This window comes from Silurus aristotelis (genome assembly GCF_946808225.1).
Source record: "Silurus aristotelis genome assembly, chromosome: 9".
In the NCBI taxonomy this organism is placed as follows: domain Eukaryota; kingdom Metazoa; phylum Chordata; class Actinopteri; order Siluriformes; family Siluridae; genus Silurus; species Silurus aristotelis.
The window spans coordinates 28,108,990-28,130,250 of record NC_139582.1 but is presented as its reverse complement, the minus strand read 5'-3'; the positions used below and the strand labels follow the sequence as shown (position 1 = coordinate 28,130,250).

General features: G+C 44.0%; 1 protein-coding gene across 1 annotated transcript; it reads left to right on the top strand.

Moving 5' to 3' along the window:
• Positions 1-64: 64 nt before the first annotated feature.
• On the top strand, positions 65-21,016 carry adcy9 (adenylate cyclase 9). Its single transcript, XM_083550256.1, has 9 exons — positions 65-5,488; positions 15,004-15,158; positions 15,304-15,411; positions 16,927-17,168; positions 17,287-17,389; positions 18,165-18,373; positions 19,758-19,917; positions 20,422-20,570; positions 20,759-21,016. Exons 1-9 carry the CDS (start codon positions 3,664-3,666, stop codon positions 20,781-20,783), a joined length of 2,976 nt encoding a protein of 991 aa, XP_083406382.1. The 5' UTR covers positions 65-3,663; the 3' UTR covers positions 20,784-21,016.
• Positions 21,017-21,261: the final 245 nt, after the last annotated feature.

The window sequence follows — 21,261 nt, the reverse complement described above, 5'->3', positions numbered from 1 at the left end:
CGCATTGAAATGGTGCTATGGTATGGGGTATGCACTAGGGGGAGCCATGTAGCACCAAAAGTTGTTAGCGGAATTAGAAAATTAAACAAAATAAAAATTCAGAAACACACATTTTGCTAGCCTGTATGCACATTCATAATCATTGGGTAGACCTTTGAGTGACATAATTATCCATTCAGATAGTTAATGCTGTGCTACATCTAAACCTAACCCTACCTTAAACTACGGTTTGCTCTTGGCACCAGCAAAACGTTCAACTATTCTTATCCATTTGGTCATTTGCCAGCTTTTTAGGAACATTTGCCAGCTGCATCTTCAGGTTCTCCCACATCCTAATGATTGCAGATCTTTTGATGGGAAGAACCTTGTGCTTTGTGACATGTAGGATGTAGCCACTACAAGGTGGGTAAATGTGTTGCTCTAAAAGCATGCATGTGGTCAAGGACAATATTTGGAAATTCTGTGAAATTCAACAATGTTCAATTTGGATAAACGGTACCAACATCTTTCACCAGATTATTACACCACCATCAGTCTAAATGTCTAATGCAAGGCAGGTTTGTGAACACAAAATTCTGACGCTATCTTCTGCACATCGAAGAATCAGATAAGATTAATTTGACCAGGCAACTCTGCAACTGTACAATTTTGTTGAGTCTTTGGGTCCCACTGTAGCTTTATACTATTATTAGCTGACAAGACTATTGCTCCATGTGGTCTTCCGCTGTAGTAACCCATTCTCCCGAAGGTTTGACTCCTTGAGGTGCTTTTCTGCTCACCACATCTGTAAAGAGTGCTTGCACTAACATCGCCTTCCTGGCAGCTTGAACCGGTATCCCCATTCACCTCTGACCTCTCGCAGAAGTTTTCTGAACTTCTAGTCACTAGATCTGGTCTGATTGTTTTTTCAGTGTAACCTCTAGGCACTGCTAGTTGTGTGCCAAAAATCCCAGATCAGCAAATTTGTATATATTTAACCGAGCCAATCGGGCCACAGGTGCTGCTGATGTGAAAATTATCTGAAGCTCAATCTGAAGATTGATTACTGGTTTCCTTTTAAGGTGGTGTCTTGATTTATTTGTTTTTAGGCTTTTCAGTTACTACTAGACTGTGTGTGGGTGTTCCCATCTCATGCCAAGTGTTCCCAGGATAACCTTTGGCTCCACCACAGTCCTTAGCTAATAATATGCAAATAGTATTACAGGATCCCGTGTGCTTCTGAAAGATTTGAAGATTTATAAACAGTGCATTTTGGAGAATCACGTCCCTTTTCAGTGCATACTTGTGGAACCCCCATAGCCAGTTTTCTACTCTACCGCCATTTGATGGTTGTCGTGACGGGACGAGCTCCTGGGCTCCCCCTGGAGGCGTGATTTCTTAGCTTTGCTGTCATATATGCCCTACTCTTTGGGCAGGTACTTTTAATTTTTTTTAATTAATCTCACTACTTAAATACTTTAAAACACATCACGACTAAAGCTCATTTGTGACCGGGGTTCTGATCTGATCAGTCACTCAATTGGTCGGTCGCTCCAATCTGGCAACCCAACTCTCTGTGTTCTTTCACCCCCCCCCCCCTCCCCTAAAACATAAGTCCTGTACCCAAACTTGTGCACTACGTCACATCCAGCTTAGCAAAAACACATTATTTATTCCTCCATATTCTTTAATGAATAATACCAGACACAACGAACACCATCGTTCTCATTTCCACAAAAAAAATATATATAATAATAATAAACGCGGAAACCGTGTATCCTCCCTCAGCAGGGAGGGAGAAACCCCCCGAGCGTGCGGAAGAACGAGGAGCCCCTGGCAGCCTGGTTGCCAGACCGGCTTTAGATCCCCGCGCTTAATTTGAAAAGTTGAAGCAAATGCCTATCCCGTATAAATGCAAATGTTTCATATATATATATATATATATGTAACTTTAGATTTCTATCGATTTGAGTTGAAAATGAAATGGGACGTAGACGCTAATATGCGAGTTTTTTGTGATGATCTGGCAACCCTGATTGAGACGCAGTAGTGTTGTCTGGCGTTCTTGAGCGTGCCAAAAAAAAACCCCGGACTTGCCCACCAGCAGCAGCAGGAGCATAAATGCAGCCTTATATGCATAACTGTACAGTATATCACGTCCTGAAGACATTCTGCAGAGATCTGAACACGGTTCACGAGGAGGATCTAGAACTATCGCGGTGATATAGATATATGTTTTGTTATTTCATTATTTATTTATTTTTTTGCGGGGATTTTTTTTTTTTCTTTCTTTCTTTTCCTGCACTGAAGTGAAACTACGGGGCCTGAGAGGAAAAACTTTCCATCCTGCCCTGGAAACATTATTGAACATGGCACTGACGTGTGGCGCCGTCATTTCTCTCTCTCTCTTTTCGTCTTCACGTCCACATAATCCTATATAACGAGCTTAAAGCCTGGGTAGAGGAGCAGAAATCTAGCAGAAGGGCGCTATATTGATAAATGTGTGTATAAATTTATATTTACACATAATAATCGATATTTCGTAGCAGATCGATAGAAAAGTTGCTCGACGGCGTGTAAAGGCGCGCGTGCTGCCCCCCTTCACCCTCACTGTTATTTTTGGTATTTTTTTTTTTTCCCCCTTGTCGCGTGCCAGATGTGCGCGAGCCCCGCGGTTAGCCTCCATGCTAAACCCCCGACTCGGGTTTTTTTCCCCCCTCATGAAAACGTAGTTTGATTGTTAACGTTGGTTTATTCATTTACGACAAAAAGAAATTCTTAATACAACCCACGATATATTGCGGTCTGATATCCGGAGGAGGGAGTTCAGGAAAGGACGCGGCTGCTCGGTAGGGAAACAGGCCCTCCTGCCTCAAACCCCGACACACACACACACACACGCATATACACAAAATGGCTCGACCAGCTTCAGTGTTGGTTACGAGTGAGCAGAAATGCCTCGGTGTTCAGCTTGTGCTCGGTTTTGTCACCCGGCTGCCCGGTTTCGAGACCCGCCGTGTCTCCCGGAGACACGATCTGTGACTAAGGTCGGTGTGAAAACCCCTTTTTCAGACTGCGATATTTAACACAACAATCCGTTTTATTTTTTTTGCCGGAACGTTTAGACTGAATCTGAAATTATTATTATTATTATTATTATAGAAAAATATAAATATGAGAGAGAACACTTATTTGGCGGTGTTTCGCACGGAAAGTGGAACGTGAAACGCGAAATAGCGACTTTAGGCGGACAGGATTTCAACAACGAACTAGGTTTAGGACACTTTAAGGAAAATCTCTCATTTGATCTCTTTCGCAATATATATATAAAACAAAAAAGTTTTTTTGCGTATGGATGAAATGCGCTTGGATGAGAAGGCCGCCGGAGCGGGTTTACGGCTCGCGGAATCTTGGCGGATGAAAGGGGCAACGCGAGGGGCTTCAGCGCCTGCCTGATGGGATCCGAGTGCTGACGTCATCCACTCCAGGGCTAATGGACTGCTCGAGAGTCTGAGACACACACACACACATATACACACACACACACACACACACATACGAGAGAGAGAGAGCTTGGAAAGGCGTCTGTTCTGTTTGTGGATGTTTTTCTCTCCGTCCAGCCCCTTTCCATCCCCTCCGCATCCCTTGATTATGTGACGGGCTTGTTGGCGAGCGCTTGTCGTCATGGCATCCCCACGACAGCAGCAGCAGCAGCGGGCGTTGAAAAACACAGAGGTTAGCTGCGACGGCGGAGGAGGAGGCGTGAATGTCCGCATTAGCGACGCCCCCTCGCAGAAGCGGGTTTCCGTGGAACGCGAGCCCTCGAGCTGGGGCGAAAGTGTGAGCGAGCAGGGCCCGACGGGGAGCGCCAAGCCGTCCAAGTACAGCATCTCATCCAGCTGCAGCTCGGGCGAATACGGGATTCGGCGGACGGTGATGAGCAGCCTGCGCAGCCAGCGGACGGTCCCGCAGCTCTTTGAGAGGTCGGCGGCGCAGTGCTGGGACCCCAAGTTTGACTCGCCGACGCTGGAGGAGGCGTGTAGGGAACGGTGCTTCCCGCAGACTCAGAGGCGCTTCCGCTATGTGCTGTTCTACTTGGCCGTGGCCGCGCTGCTGTGGGGCGTGTACTTCGGAGTCAACGGTTTCAGATGCAAACCTGCCAGCTTCTTGCTTCCCACGGCGACCTTCCTCATCTTGTGCCTCCTGCTCCTACTGTTCACCTTCTCGCGGCCCTACATCTGGCTCTATAACCAGGCCTCGCTGCTCCTGATCGTCATCACGATTTGCATCACTCTGGCGCCGCAGATGCAGTCTTCCGGTTTTGCTAATTTAAAATGGCAGAAAGAGGACAATCAGACACTGCTGGAGTATCGTGAGTCGGTGCCGTGTATCTCTCCTGTTGGGACGTTCTCTCTCTGCATGGAAGTGCTACTATTGCTCTATAGCATGCTCCACCTGCGGCTCTATGCCTCTGTGCTTCTGGGGCTTTTGTACTCTGTGCTTTTTGAGACGCTAGGATGGGTAGACATCACGCAGGTGGATGGTCAAGACATGGGGAGTTTGTCTGACGGTGAAGCTCAGGGGTCAAGCCAAGACGCGCCGCTGCTGTGGCTGGTGCCCGGAAAAGTACTTCTCCACCTGTGCGCTCATGCGATTGGCATGCATCTGTTCATCATGTCAGAGGTGCGGTCCCGGAGCACGTTCCTGAAAGTGGGACAAGCCATCATGCATGGAAAGGAGCTGGAGGTGGAGAAGGCACTGAAGGAGCGCATGATCCACTCTGTCATGCCGAGCCGGGTGGCCGACGAGCTGTTGAAGCAGGGCGATGAGGAGAGTGAGAGCTCTGGGAAGCGCTACAGCGCTGGGACTTGTTCGGCCTCTGTGTCTGGCGCCGGTGCCTCGACCTCCAGCCCCAAGAACAACAAGCGCAAGAAGACGTCGATCCCGCGTGGCCAGATCATCTTCCGACCCTTCAACATGAAACGCATGGAGCCTGTAAGCATCCTCTTCGCTGACATCGTAGGCTTCACGAAGATGAGCGCAAACAAATCGGCGCCCGCCCTGGTGGGTTTGCTAAACGACCTGTTTGGCCGTTTCGACCGGCTGTGCGAGCTGACCCGCTGCGAGAAGATCAGCACGCTCGGTGACTGCTATTACTGCGTTGCAGGGTGCCCCGAGCCACGTGACGACCACGCCTACTGCTGCGTGGAGATGGGACTGGGTATGATCCAGGCCATCGAACAGTTTTGCCAGGAGACGTCCGAAACAGTGGACATGCGTGTGGGCGTACACACGGGAACCGTGCTCTGTGGTATCCTGGGAATGAAGCGTTTCAAGTTTGACGTCTGGTCCAACGACGTTAACCTGGCAAACCTTATGGAGCAGCTTGGTGTTGCTGGGAAGGTCCACCTGTCTGAGTCTACAGCCAGCTTTCTGGATGACCGTTACGAGAGAGAGGACGGCAGAGTAATGGAACGCGCCGGGCAGAGCGTCACCGAGCAACTGAAAGGTAATGTGTGTACTTGTAGTTTGCTAAAGCGTGTTGAAGTGAAGTGTTTGTGTTGAATTAAATTGAACATCGCTTTGTTTATCAACTGTTTAACCAGATACAGTAAATGTGCAGATCTGGTAAAATGAATTTTGGTGATTTTATTTAACATCATATTTGTTTGACAAACAGGTTCTATGTTGACACAGGTGCACTACATTGACACTACCCAAGGTGCAAAAAAATAAATAAAAGCTCCAACTCTAGTATCTGTAGCCCTTCGATCCATCTGGTCATCGCAAACCTAGACAGCGTTGGCAGCTCGCCTCGCATCCGTGCCCTCCAAGTTTGCATAGTGTGTTAGGATTAGGCTGAGCATATTTGTATGTGATAGCAGCTGATAAGAAGGGAAACTAGTCTCGCTATCATGTGGGAGTTTACATTGCTGAAGTACAGCCCAGTCCAGGGTTGGCTTTAAGGCCACAAGGAGCTAAATTTCACTCCGGCTGAAGCAGGGACGGCGATGAATAGGGTTAATGATGCGTGTAAACAGCTCTATTGTTAGTCGTGATAGCATCGTGCAGTGTGTCAGCTTGTGCTCGCGTTCGCCTTCCTCGGTGTCATCAGCCGCTATATAAAGAGCAGAGGACATTTCGTTTTAATTTAAAGGCAAAGCGAAAGATTTAAATAGCTTGTGTGTGTTTTTGTGCCTGTTGATAAACTGCTATGTGTCCTCCTTTATTTTTTACTTTTTCCTCTTTTACTAAAAAAACAAACCAGTAACTCGTGTTTTCGAGCCCAGGTTACGTCTCGGGCTTCTGACTCGAGAGTTACATGACATTCCTTGAGTCTTAAAAAAAAAAAAGCCCCCAAAGAGATGTTTTCCAGAGTACTAACATTAGGACAGTTTAGTTTAGGTGTGTGTGTGTGTGTGTGTGTGTGTGTGTGTGTGTGTGTGTGTGTGTGTGTGTGGCATTAGGCGATCAGTACTTTGCCCGGCTGTTTCCCTTCAGTGATGACTCACCAGTCCATCTCCTAGCATGAGCAGTTGAAGCTGTTTCTCTCTCTCTCTCTCTCTCTCTCTCTCTCTCTCTCTCTCTCTCTCTGTCTCTCTTTTTTTTTCTCTTTTAGAACTTTGAGACGCCATTTAGGGGACTCTTTGGATAATGTCATGAGAATTCCAAACTAATGCAAGCGGGAGTTTTTTTTTTCTTCACTATTTATACACATAAACATCTCCAAGCCCTGATTTGTTAAATCAATATCGCATATCTCTTCTCGAGTTTAAACGACACTTAGGTTTCTGTTGTCTCTTTGAGATGGCGTTCAGGCATTTGAAAGTCGTCGAATAGAGTACCGCGATTTCGTCCATCTGTTACAAGATAATGTTTCTCTGGGTCAGGAAAAATAAATAAATGCGGCTATAAATTGTTCGATACAGATTTCTAAAACGGATCTTCTAGGACCAGGGTTCCCCGATGACCCTGAACATTTTTAACCCGTTGACCCCACCAAAAAAATAAAATCAATCCAATATAGGATTTCTCTGTGTAATGTAAGTGACTTAAAAAAGCAAGAGTAATTTTCCTGGCTCTGGTTTCCCAGTCTAATGGGAAATGTTGTGTTGTTATAGGAAAATAATCCATGCTGCCCTACGGCCCAAAGCGGGCGAGTTTATAGGCGAGTTTGAGGCGTTATTTTGCATGCGTATTTCATGTCAGTCTAGAATTCTACATTTGTGTGTTTTTTCTTACCTCACAAAATTTTTAAATATTTTTAATTTTTTTGCATGTAAACCGTTTAGGCGTTTTTCTTTCACTTTAAGAAAGCGGCACGCTTTTCACCCTCCGTGGTTTGTGATGTAAACACATAGTCCCATATTTACTAAAAGGTTCGTGTATAAAGCTTGTGCGAAACATGAGAACGTAGACTGCGAACGCAGTGCACTAACGCACACGTCCAGCGTCCTTTCCTGTTTTCTCTTAGATGAAGACTATTTTAAGACTCTTGGAGAACTCGCGATGGCTCCTGGGAGCGCCGAATAAAGAGCTCGTTTACATCTCGTTTCCTCCCCCTGATTTACATGCGACATTAATTATACCCGCAGTGCTCGCAGTTTATCTCATTACACACACAAAATCAGCACTCGGTAAATCCGCGCCACGTCCTTTAACGGTCGCTCTGTGAAATTACGGACAGGTTTGTGAATCCAGATTAATGAAATGCAAGTGGTCCTTCTGTTCTTTAAAAAGTGTAATTTTAGATGGGAAAAAAGTATGAAGTTGTGTTTTGAGTAATAAAGATCCAGTTGGTGGTTAAATAGCTGTGCTGGATGTATAGAGCACTCGGGAACACGCTTTTATGGGGAAATATTTAACAGGTTTTTTTTTTTGTCTGTTTTAAGGAAAAAATATTTGTGATTAAAAATACACCAAATAAACACTTTTAATAATAAAATGTATGTAACTGCGGTAACACTCTTGAATGTTGGAATATTTGCTGCTTCAGAATTTGATGGGAACATTTCAGGCAGACTGGGTGTGTGTGTGTGTGTGTGTGTGTGTGTGTGTTTGGGACACTTCACTTTTCTACAAATGGCCTCCAGCATGCTGCCAACCTGCTTAGTTCACACGACTGGCTCACTCTGGAGGGTGTGAGCGATTAAACTAAACATTGCCACTAAACACTCTCTCTCTCTCTCGCTCTCTCTCTCTCACACTCATAACTCAGTTGAAAGGTGGATTATGTCACCGTCTGCCTCTTTGCTGTGAGACTATTTCTGGCGTTTTCCTCCGACACTACTTGACAATCATGTGTATTAAGGGAATGACAGCTGTGAGACCACCTGAAGGAACCGGTAGTGTGTGACGTTAAGAAGATAGAAATATAGAATGAAAATGCGCTGGATTTCTGCTTGTGTGCATCATACCGAGCTCTGCGTTTAGGAACTAATCTCATCAGCGCCTGTTTTCCTTCCTGCCCGTTTTGCTGTAACTCGTGCAACTCCGCTCTGCTGCTGCTTTAATGCTCCTTCTGCTCCCGGGTGTGTCTCACCAACACGACTGCATACGCGCACAGGAAGCCAACAGCGTTTGGAAGAACTACAATAAAAGCGTTCAAAATAATGCTTACTAAATATAAATAAAGATTTCAGGTAAGGGGTAGAAATAAGGGGCCTGCACCAGGTTTGGAATTTAATTTCAAATAAATTAATGCATGTCGGTCTTAGTGAAGGAGGTGTGGCCTCTGTATGTCGGTCTTGGTGAAGGAGGTGTGGCCTCTGTATGTCGGTCTTAGTGAAGGAGGTGTGGTCTCTGTATGTCGGTCTTAGTGAAGGAGGTGTGGCCTCTGTATGTCGGTCTTAGTGAAGGAGGTGTGGCCTCTGTATGTCGGTCTTAGTGAAGGAGGTGTGGGCTCTGTATGTCGGTCTTAGCGAAGGAGGTGTGGGCTCTGTATGTCGGGCTCAGTAAAGGAGTGGCCTCTCTGCCTGTCGGGCTCAGTGAAGGAGACAAAGCTTCTCAGGCCTGTCAGTCTTGTTGAGGGTGGCAAGACTTCTTTAGTTCTCAGTCTCAGTGAAGAAGGTTTTGGGTCTGTGACTGTCAGTCTCAGTGAGGAAGTTGTGGCATTTCTGTTTGTCAATTTGAGTATGAGAGGTGTAGTGTCTGGGCCTATCAGCCTCGGGGAAGGTGTAGTGTCTGGGCCTATCAGCCTCGGGGAAGGTGTAGTGTCTGGGCCTATCAGCCTCGGTGAATGTGTAGTGTCTGGGCCTATCAGTCTCGGTGAATGTGTAGTGTCTGGGCCTATCAGTCTCGGTGAATGTGTAGTGTCTGGGCCTATCAGCCTCGGGGAAGGTGTAGTGTCTGGGCCTATCAGCCTCGGGGAAGGTGTAGTGTCTGGGCCTATCAGCCTCGGGGAAGGTGTAGTGTCTGGGCCTATCAGCCTCGGGGAAGGTGTAGTGTCTGGGCCTATCAGCCTCGGGGAAGGTGTAGTGTCTGGGCCTATCAGCCTCGGGGAAGGTGTAGTGTCTGGGCCTATCAGCCTCGGGGAAGGTGTAGTGTCTGGGCCTATAAGTCTCGGTGAATGTGTAGTGTCTGAGCCTATCAGTCTCGGTGAAGGTGTAGTGTCTGGGCCTATCAGTCTCGGTGAAGGTGTAGTGTCTGGGCCTATCAGTCTCGGTGAAGGTGTAGTGTCTGGGCCTATCAGTCTCGGTGATGGTGTAGTGTCTGGGCCTATCAGTCTCGGTGATGGTGCAGTGTCTGGGCCTATCAGTCTCGGTGATGGTGCAGTGTCTGGGCCTATCAGTCTCGGTGAAGGTGCAGTGTCTGGGCCTATCAGTCTCGGTGAAGGTGCAGTGTCTGGGCCTATCAGTCTCGGTGAAGGTGCAGTGTCTGGGCCTATCAGCCTCGGTGAAGGTGCAGTGTCTGGGCCTATCAGTCTCGGTGAAGGTGCAGTGTCTGGGCCTATCAGCCTCGGTGAAGGTGCAGTGTCTGGGCCTATCAGTCTCGGTGAAGGTGTAGTGTCTGGGCCTATCAGTCTCGGTGAAGGTGTAGTGTCTGGGCCTATCAGCCTCGGTGAAGGTGTAGTGTCTGGGCCTATCAGCCTCGGTGAAGGTGTAGTGTCTGGGCCTATCAGCCTCGGTGAAGGTGTAGTGTCTGGGCCTATCAGCCTCGGTGAAGGTGTAGTGTCTGGGCCTATCAGTCTCGGTGAAGGTGTAGTGTCTGGGCCTATCAGTCTCGGTGAAGGTGTAGTGTCTGGGCCTATCAGTCTCGGTGAAGGTGTAGTGTCTGGGCCTATCAGTCTCGGTGAAGTAGGTGTGGTCTTTTTTCTGTTATTCTTAGTGGAAAAAGGCATAGCGGTTCTTTTTGTTATTTTTTTAATTCAACAATGGTACTATACTGTAGATTTTAACCCAATACACACGCGCGCACACACACACACACACACACACACACACACAAGCATATACTTCAGACTGTTGAAATACCAATTTCTGTTTAATTCCTGTTAAATAACTTAAAGTTAAGTTAGAATCAGGTAAGAGCAATGAAAATAATTAAAAACGATATGAAAGCTTCCTTTACATTGTCAGTGAAGGCAACTGGTTGGCATTTTTACTGCCATGTGTGTGTTTTCTGCCCAAGGAGACACACACACACACACACACACACACACACTCTCACATACTCACATACTCACATAAATACATGCTGTTTCTCCATCTCAGAGTATTAATCACCCTGGAGTGTTTCTGCAGATAAGGAGCTACCCTTTCCTTCACTCACACACACACACACACACACACACACACTTTCAAGCACACGCACACGCGCAAAAGACAGACACATTTGAAATTTGCATCTTCTTGCAAAATAGACGTGACCCATCCTAACTGAAATGACGCCTAGAGCAGCATGAAGGACGGGGACTATGAACATAAAAAGCAGAAAATATCTTCTATCCTCGGCCTGCACACCACAGGTTTATGTAATAAATTATATTCAGATCAGATATTACTATTTACTACTTTAAGCTTGTACACTGCTAAAATTAGTCTACATCATCGTGGTGTACGGTGTAACGTGCTGGAGCTCTGCAGAGGTCAGCGCAGCCAAAGCCCCATGTTACAAGTCTGTGTGTTAAAGTTTAACAGGCGAGAATTTACTGAAAAGAAAGGATGTTGCGATGCGGAGGGGGTGTGTGGGGGGGTGTAGTTTCCTTTGCAGAATCTACTATAATGATTGTATTTCTCTCTTGCTAACTTTCTAGAATGATTCATAATGTTTAGGAGATGCATGCAACAGCTGCAAAAATTGTTTTATTTTCTGTGCTGATAATCAAGAATGATATGGAGAGCAAGAACTCCTTTACATGCTTGGGAATCCTTCTGATGGCAGGTGTGTGTGTGTGTGTGTGTGTGTGAGATTGGAGGGCTTGTTGGAGTTTTATACAAATGGTAATTAGGTTCATGAATACACTGCAGTGACTGTGTTGTCCTATAAAAGTGTGTGTGTGTGTGTGTGTGTGTGTGTGTGTGTGTGGATGTTTGCACACACCATGCTGCTATTTTAGTCCTTCATGTCATAACTAATAACTAACGGAGCCAGGGCAGGGCTAAATTAAGCACCGTAAAGGTGTGTGTGATGTGGTGTGTAAATACCGAAGTCCACCGGGTGTGGAACATGAACGCTGATAAACTCCCCCACACCCACACACGCTGAAGGATCCTCTATGCAGGCCGCCCTCTAGTGCATCGTTACCCACGCAAACATACACACACTTTTCTAATGTAATAAACCTTATCACACACTGGGTTCAACAGTCCACTGCTGACCTCTTTTTTTTTATAATTTCTTTTTTAAATAACTGAGTGTGTTGATAAATTTTCCATCACAGTAGTGCAGACCGCTCTATTGACGCTTTAGTTTTAATGATATCTCTGCCTACAGCTACTTTATAGCAGGGGTCATTTATGCTCCTTACACCTATTCTGTGTGTGAAAAGGGTTTGGGGTTGAAATTAACATTGCTGAGTGCTGATTTACGGGGCCTAAGCGAGCGCACAATGACGACATGTTATTTACCAGTTTTCTTTTTTCAAAACGGCGCCATCTTTTGTTTTGTATCAGAAATAAAGTTCACTACCCCCTCATGTTCAGCCTCGATTACCTTTTTTGTTCAATCGAGCAGCATGTCATTTATAGGATGAATTGCTCCTTATAATTGCAATATCTTGCGGTATGAAATGACTGGTCTAACTGCCATATTAGTGAGCTGTGAAATGTCTATTGTAGCTAATGAGTAAATGATTTCGGTATGCTTCCACCGTATCATCATAACGTCGGCTGTCAGGGCCTTATAGGGTAAATAATTGGATATGAAGACATTTTTGACGATGACCAACGCAAAGTAAAGATGCTTTTGCAGCTTAGGATCTCATGAGGCGATTACAGGGCCGTTTCATATAAGGCTAAAATTTATTTTTTAAACTGTAGCCATGATCAGCTTTTGCTCTGGTATGAATTAAATGTGCTGTCTAGAGGCAGTTAATTGCTTTATAACAAATCAGTCATAACTTGTTACCTTTTGATTGCTTTATTAGTATTTTTGACTTTTCTTTTTTCCACCCATCAGTAAGACTGTAAAGCCTGTATCATACAGACCTCACCAACCATGTCCATCTATCACACAAACTGTACACACCATTTACATGGGTCAGGGGTGATGTAACCAAACATGCTTAGTGCTGTGAATTGCTTTGGTTGTGCATGTGGAGTGTGTATGTATTAGTGTTAGACTTTCACCAGTTAACAATAATGAGTATTAAAACTCGTATAATAATGAGTATTAAAATTCATATAGAAGTCTGATTCCAATTGAGTTCAATTAAATGTTGAACTGGAAGGGGTTAATAAATAGTGCACACTTTGTATTGTGTGTCTGTGACCGTGTGTGTGTGTGTGTGTGTGTGTGCAGTTATCTGCAAGTGAGTGCTCAGGTATGTGGCCCCTCTATTCAGGTACAAGTTTTCAGGGACGACTTTGACGTCCTTGGACACTGTACAAACGCTGGCCACGTTGCTTTCAGTGCGCGCACACACACACACACACGCACACATACACACCGTGACCTTCGGTCTGATGGCTTACCTGCAGGAGGATTATCACATATGTTGCTAAATGACAAAGTCGCACTAAGGCTGAGTTGTCTTCCCTGTTTTTTTTCTCTCTCTCTCTCTCTCTCTCTCTCTCTCTCTCTCTCTCTCTCTCTCTCTCTCTCACTTTTTTCGTATGTGAGTGTTTGTTAGTGTCTGCAGACAAGGATATCCTTTTTTTGCTCAGTACTCGTCTTTGTAATGACACACACGATGCTAATTCTCGAATCTGATCGGTCACAGCTGCGACATTTTTTTTCTTTAAAGGCAGCGCAGCTACAAGTCTTGGATTTATATCAATGCTCTCGTAACTTTTTCCACTTTCACACCTTTGAGTGTTTATATTTCTTATGCGGTTTGCTATCCGGGGTTGCAGCCATGTTGTCGTGGTGTTATTGTTCCCCACAATGCACTGTAAATCCAGCGTGCTGCAGTGACGATGGCATGATGGCGAGAAAGGGAGTGTTGGGAGTAGAGAGAAAGGAAGAGAGGGGACAGATGTTGTTCAGCTTATAAAGCAGCAGGGGAGAATGGGGTGGACGAGAGGACGAATGAAGAAGGAGAGAACCAAATGTGCAAAGCCCAGGGACAATCCTTCGGCTCATCATCGTGCCCTAATATGGAGGCGTCAGGAAAAGCCAGGAAGAGTGAGCAGCACAGGAAGTAAGGAAGCCGGGGGGAAAGAGAAAGAGAAAGAGAGAAAAGAAGAAATGAAATGAGAGAGGAAGTTCATAAGGACAAAGAAATCAGGCATGAGTGCTGAGTGTTTGATTAGCATCTTGTTGGATTAGTGCTTTATCTGGTTCTTGTTGTTCTTTTCTACTTTTACTTTCTCTCTCACACACACATTTTTTACAGCCTTTTCCTTTTTATTTATTTATATTTTTTAAGTTCTGTCACTCTCATATACACACACTGTCAAATTCCTGTAAGTTTTAAATTTAGTCTTTCCACTAGACACCATTTCTTATAGTGTCTAATTTTCTTTCTCTTTCTCTGTTTTCCTCTCATGCACAATAAGACAGCCATACTCATAACCCTTCCTTTTTTTAGTCTCAGTTTCATACATTTGCATCGAATCCCCTTCTCTGTCTGTCTGTCTCCCTTTCCCATACACTCACATTATGACCTCCCCCTTTACTGAGTTGGCAGACTGAATGGAAACAATGTGATTAGTTGGAAAAATAGCAGAGCTGAAAGATGGACAGTATCCCTTTTGGTGTGTACTGACACACACGCGCATACATGTAATCGACACGTCGTGTCGCATTTCCAGGAATTAAACTTTTCCTTTTCCAGTAAAGTGAAAAGCTGCGACATGCCACACACAAGACAACGCTAGCCCGGGTCAGGGGGTCATGTGACAGGAAATGGTGCATGCTCAGCAAAGTGGGGCTAGATGTGAGAGTAAACTGGAATTTCTTTTATAGAAAGTATTGCGAATTTACATTTTAGTTGCTCTTTTCAGGGGGGGCTTCAGTTAAATTCAGGAAGATTTGTAAGTATGTGTGAGAGTGCCATGGCAACGCTGAGCGATGGATGGGCATGATGTTATGAGCAGATTCACACACATGCCACTCACTTTTACAGAACGAGACTGAGGAAATCACACGCAGTCCAGTGGCGTAGAGGACTTCGTTTTTGTGTGTATATTACTTATATGTGAATTGATTATGTACTATTAGGATCGTGTGTGTGTAGTGTGTGATGGTGCAGTTGTGCATAAAGGATATAGTATCGTGGCGCTTTTACTCTTGCCATGGATAGAGCAGTGTGTGTGTGTGTGTGGAGAAATGTGTTCTTATAATGTTACCATCATTTTCATGAAGTCACATCATTCCATGATCACACATGTGCTCATGTAAGAATTGTGTGTGTGCACGCAGGCTTAAAGACGTATCTAATCTCTGGGAGGAAGATGGGCTCGCAGTGCGGCTGTTCTCAGAACAGCCTGGGACGAGACTCCAGTGAAACGCCAAGGCCTTCCCCACACACACACACTTCTGAGCTCACACACGCTGCTGTGGTTGACCACATTAAGGTAGAGCTTTCTCTCTTACATACACACATGCACAAGTTGCGCATGCACACACAGCCATAAGGGTGTGGGCCACATATATGCATAGCGATTTACAGACTGTCTGTTGCGCTCTCTCTCTCTCTCTCTCTCTCTCTCTCGTCTGCAGTCTCCATGTGTGTCCTGTACTGTAGTAGTGGAGGCCGCTGGTAATTTGCTGGCTGATGAGATGACACAAAATGGCGGCCAGGATGAGCACAAAGCCAACAGCAGCAAGGTGAACACCTCAACATCAAGTAATAAACACAAATCCGTGAGCCCTCAGACATGCATTAGCAAAGCATCGCAAAATCTCCCTAGGTTTTGTGCAGGAGACCGAATTGAGTAGTTTACCTCTCGACTCTTCTAGTTCGAGTTGTTCGTTCTCTTATCACGTAGACACTACGCAGTGCATTACACAGGAAACGGTGTTGAGTAGTTCATCTCATGACTCTGGTCCGAGTCAATAATCGATACACCATGCAATACATCCGTTTTTTTTGTCAGAATATTATTATTGTTACAATAACTATGGGAGGCACGTAATAAAAAAACTAAAAAAAGACCATAAGATATGAAAGGTGAGCTACTCATTCTGTGAATCATCCTTTCACTATTGAAACTATAGTGTAGACATTGTGTAGACATGTTGGGGGATCTGCTTTTTGAATGATCTAATCTTTCCAACAGAGTCTAGTGATTTTGATTTGTCAATAAGTCTGCATAAACCAATAGTAGGACAAGCTAAAAAAAAATAAATAAAAAAACACACACCCAACTCGAGCACCTGTGTAAGCCGACCCTGAACCCAGAGTATGTGTAAATATTGACCAATCTTTCGATGAGTGTGTTCGGCTGTTGCTCTTTTGATAATGCTGCCGTGCGGCTCATCGTTAAAACGATCTGCATTACAGGAACTGACGGAAACGCACAATGCTAAATTTCCATTTATATTTCATATATTTCATATTACTTTTTTTCCCCCCTCAACGTTCTTGACATTTACAAAGCGATTGAATGAGAGCGTATGTAGGGTGCTTCCTATCCCTCGGACAATCGGATCGAGTGCTTTTTCATAAGCAGGAAATGAGCTTGTGCTCTTATTGACAGGTTCGCTAGCTGCTGTGGGGTTGTTCATCCCAACGCAATGGCGAGAAGATAATTGTAGCGAAGAGCTGAGACTATACGTATTTTAAAACAAGCCAATATACACATCGACAGATGGCAGCTAGCGATTTAGTGTGAAGGCTTTCGCACAACATTGAAATGAACAAATTTAATGCAAGTGTTCATACTGTAGTGGCATTTACCCGCACACACATCTACACTGGTTGCCACAGTAACAGTGCTGGCACATGTACAATATGGTGTGGATTGGGCCAAATCCACTGTGCCTGCAGGCTGATAAAGGTAGGATATGTCCTAAACACACACCCTATTTTAAGTAGTGCACTATACAGTGAACAAGATGTGGATTTGGAGCCTTTTTATTGTTTTTTTTTTTTTGTTTTGTTTTTTTTGCCAGTGCCTGATCTGTGATACAAAAAGTCAGTGTTTCGCTCTCTCTATCTTTCTCAGGAGATTTATTAGCCACACTTCAGTTTTTAGGGCAGCTAAAAAGGATGCTACAGCATTGATTGTGATTTTATATTATAATGTATATTTAACCAAAAGCCTTAATTTAAAGAAAAATAATCAATTAGCAAAAATAAACACCTAAATGTGATTATTCTTAAATGCGTTTTTTTCTTAGTTCCCAAAAGCTGTGAACGGGCTCCTCAGTCCGCTGTGTGAGGAAGCCGTTCGAGCCAGCCAGGCCTCCCTGTGCGAGATGCTGCAGAAGGACAGGAGTCTAGGGACGGGGTCAACAGGGGGAGGTGGAACCGGGACTGGAGGAGGCGGAGCCATGGACCACTCTGCTTTAATTCCGCTCCGCAGCAAAGGCTTTCGAGAGAAGAGTGACGTGCACTTTGTTGAAGTCATTAAGGAGGACAGGTGAGAATGCAGACGAGATGCAGAGAGTAAGATTGAGTTTGTGTTTGATATTAAATTTCTCTAAATTGTTTCTGTTGTTTATTTCTTTTTTTTTGGGGGTCCTCACTTCTTCTCTCAGCTTGATGAAAGATTATTTCTTTAAGCCACCAATCAACAAACTGAGCCTGAACTTCCTAGAGAAATCTCTGGAGTCTGCCTATCGTAAAAATTACCAGCAGGAGGTACACACACACACACACACACACACACACACGCGCGCGCGCACACAAACACACATTTGTTTTTCTTTTTCTGCCATGTTGTACAAAATAGTTGAACAGCATGATGCATCAATGCTTTGATGCTGCAGGTATGTTCTGGGTCATAAACAGTATCATTGGACTATCAGGTGTGTCCCAAACCACTTATTCCACACTCATTCATTATATAGTCTACATAAAAGAAACCACACATCATACAATCTTTAGTCAAACACACATCCTGCTAGGGTCTTTCAATCACTGGTTTAAATTGGATGTGTCTCAAATCACCTGTTCACTATATATTCTATGTTATACACGATCATAAGTCAAAAGGGATGTATCCCAAATCACACATGATAGTGAGATATTCGTGATGGTGAATATGTGACCTATAGATAAGTCTAAATTGGACTTGTCCCAAATAAGGTCATTACCCAAATGTCTTATTTTCTGCACCCAGGTATTTTAATGCTGACAGTGGTAAGAAAGTGGCTTTTTTTTTTTTATAACCTAAAGATTAAAGAAAGGATTATTTAAAACCCATACACAGTGTAATGATGTTAGTAAGATGGTTGTAGGGAATATGGGGTAGTTTGGGCCAAATCCATTGTGCCTGCAGACTGAGGAAGGTCGGATATGTCCTAAACCACACACCCTATTTTAAATAGTGCACTATATAGTGAATTTTATTTATTTTTGGACAATCATGGAACTCTTTTTTTATTTTTTTATTTTTTTTTTTTATCTTTCCCAGGTGACAAGCCACGCTCCCGTGCAGACGTTTGCTAGTCCCGTGTTTAGTTCTCTGCTGGACGTGCTGCTGTCGTGCGCTGTCTTCCTCGCCCTCACGCTCGCCTGCTTCCTCTACCCGATGGTTACCATGGAGATGCCTCCTGCCACGACGTTCGGCCTGGCGGTGACCGCCGCTGTACTCGAGCTTGTGTCTCTCATCCTGTCTATTCGGTGAGTGTAAAAGCAGAGCAGCGAAGGAGAAGATAAAACTGCTGCATATACCTTTCGGTTATCACGGGGGACATTTTTTATAGATTTGGAATTAAATGAGATCAAATCAAAATTTGTCACATACACATTCGTACAGAGAACAAGATTTAGTCAAATGCTTTTTATGACTGTCTAACGTGTAAATAGAATATAAAAATAAAAGGTACAACTATAAAGTATAAAAATAATACTGTAAAATAAATATACAAAAATAAGACAAAGGGATTGGTATGGATATGACATATTGACAATCTAATTAGCCTCTTTTTAATGTCTTTGTATTTTTTGAAAAATAACTTTATTACATTGTTATATCCATTTTGTTTGGGTTATTTGTTAAGGCTAATTTACTTTGGCACATTGCAGAACATAGTAGCATGTAGTTTTGCTGTGTTGAGATAAACGGTAAATACTGTAAAAACTGTTAAATAGCTATAGACTCAGAACAGGCCTAGTTAACCAGGTAGCATGCTAAAGATCTGCATCGAGTCGTTGCTGACATGCTGAGGATTGCACAACATGTACAGCCTAAATATGCATGGGGTTACTGTTGAAGAGGGATTTGTACTGTAATTAATTGAAACAGTTAGCTACAATATCCAGAGCGACTTACAATTGAGCCAGTTGAGGGTTAAGGGTCTTGCTCAACGGCCCAGCAGTGGCAGCTTGGTGGTGCTGGGATTTAACATGTGACCTTCTGATTTTAAAGTCCAATGCCTTAACCACCTCTCATTGACCATGGTTTTTGTTGTTGTTTTTAACTTCTCCATTAGTGAACTATTAGTATAACGAATGGATATTCTGTGTCACTCAGATGAGGTCAGGTTTCCTTCAGAGTGTGTTTCCTCTTAAAGTTTCTTAACTGAGAGTTTTTCTCTCACCACTGGCTCACTCATTAGGGATACAATTATAGGGACAAATTCATAAATTTTACTATTTATATTAAAAATGTATTTATTTCCTTAAAGCTGCTTTGGGACAGTGTTTTTTTAAAGAAGAGAAAAAGAGTGCAAGTTTACTTGTAAGTGAGAATGACAGAAGTCATAATTCATATTAAATTGGCGTTCATTTCTCTCTCCTTCAGGGCATAGTCTATACCTGTGGGACAGACAGTCTCATTTTATTCAATTAGTCTGGCAGTCACCAAGGCCACACCCCTGAAATTGAAAGACCTAGAGAGAGAAACACAGTGCCAAGGGAAAATACCATTGAACTGTACCCATACCGAGATTTGCCTAGTTTATACGGTTTCATATTTAAAATACTGACACGAGCACACCGATGTGAATTTATTTTTTACACCCCTAATTAACCCTTATTTCACCCCTCATGCACCAAACACCAGTATGACCTTCTACCTGGACAACGTGTTCAGCTGCACTCAGTCCCTCCTGAAGTTGGTGTCTGGGTGGGTGCCCCGTCATGTGGTAGGCGCTGTGCTTGTGTCCCTTCCTGCCATTTCGGTTTTCTCCCACCTGGCATGCAGCCTCCACATGCCTATTCAGGTAAGACAGACAGTAAGCACGGAAGGTTTTCGAAGGAGTGTGTTTGTAGTTTAGTTTTTACTTTTTCTTTTTCAAGATTACAATTTTTTTACACTTAATTCTGATTATTCCAATTTTGATTGGTCAGAAGGTGTTGATTAAATGTCTAACATTATCGATGTTTATTTAATATTGATGTTTTTCTAGTAACAGGGAATTACAGAGTTAAGTCTGCCAGACCGTTGACACAGAGAGGTTTAAAGTGTGTATTTGCTGATGCAGTGAAATGTTTCTTTTTTTAAAAATTCAATGTAATGATGAATGATAATAGATAAAACGTTTCGAAAGTCAGCCAGGGCAGCAGGTATCGTGTCTACTTTTAGGATTAAACAGTACTGCAAAATAGTTTTTGATGACACAAAAATAATGTGCGTGTGGCAAACTATAAGAAAAACCTCCAACTGAGCTGTGTGCAGCTTTGCATTTCTACATTTCATTAAGTTTTGACATTTCTTGTTGTGGTAGGTAACTATGTTCATGTGCAGTGCCATTATCATTGCCATCATCCAGTACTGCAATTTTTGCCAGCTGAGTTTCTGGATGCGCTCGGTTCTGGCCACCGCCACAGGAGTGTCTCTGCTGGCTGTACTCTACAGTGCCCCCACCAGGCCAAGGTCAGTTATAAAGATTATAAACCAACACCCTGGTTAACATCACATTGGCTCTCTGCTTTTGAGTGCAGTATGTTAGATAAGTTTGTTAAATACAGGCATTTACAATTCTTGTGAATAAATGAACTGATGATGTAGAGCTTAGCAGTGTGCTCCAGTTACTGATAGTCATTTTTGTCTTTCTGCACCAGCATGAGTTTTCCAGTAACTGGGTAAGTGTGTTTTAGGACCATAATGCACTGCATATTGTTTTTTAGAACCATTTGGATGTTGACCCTGATCCTGCATTCATACCATTATTTAATAGTAAATAACTGCCTGTAAACGTTATATTCATAACTGAGATTCTGCTGCTGTGTCTATTTATGCCACTGTTACAGGAACTCGAGTAACACCAGTCTTGATACAAGTTGGACAGGTCAGTTGAATCCCACAGCTCTAGACATGCTGGTTCCCGAGGCGATCTTGTCGTTCTTCCTGCTGCTTCTTCTCGTGTGGTTCCTGAATCGTGAGTTCGAGGTCAGCTACCGCCTGCACTACCACGGCAACGTCGAAGCCGACAAGCACCGCATCAAGATCCAGACGATGCGCGACCAGGCCGACTGGCTGCTGCGCAACATCATCCCCATCCACGTGGCCGAGCAGCTGAAAGTGACTCAGAGCTACTCCAAGGACCACGACAACGTCGGCGTGA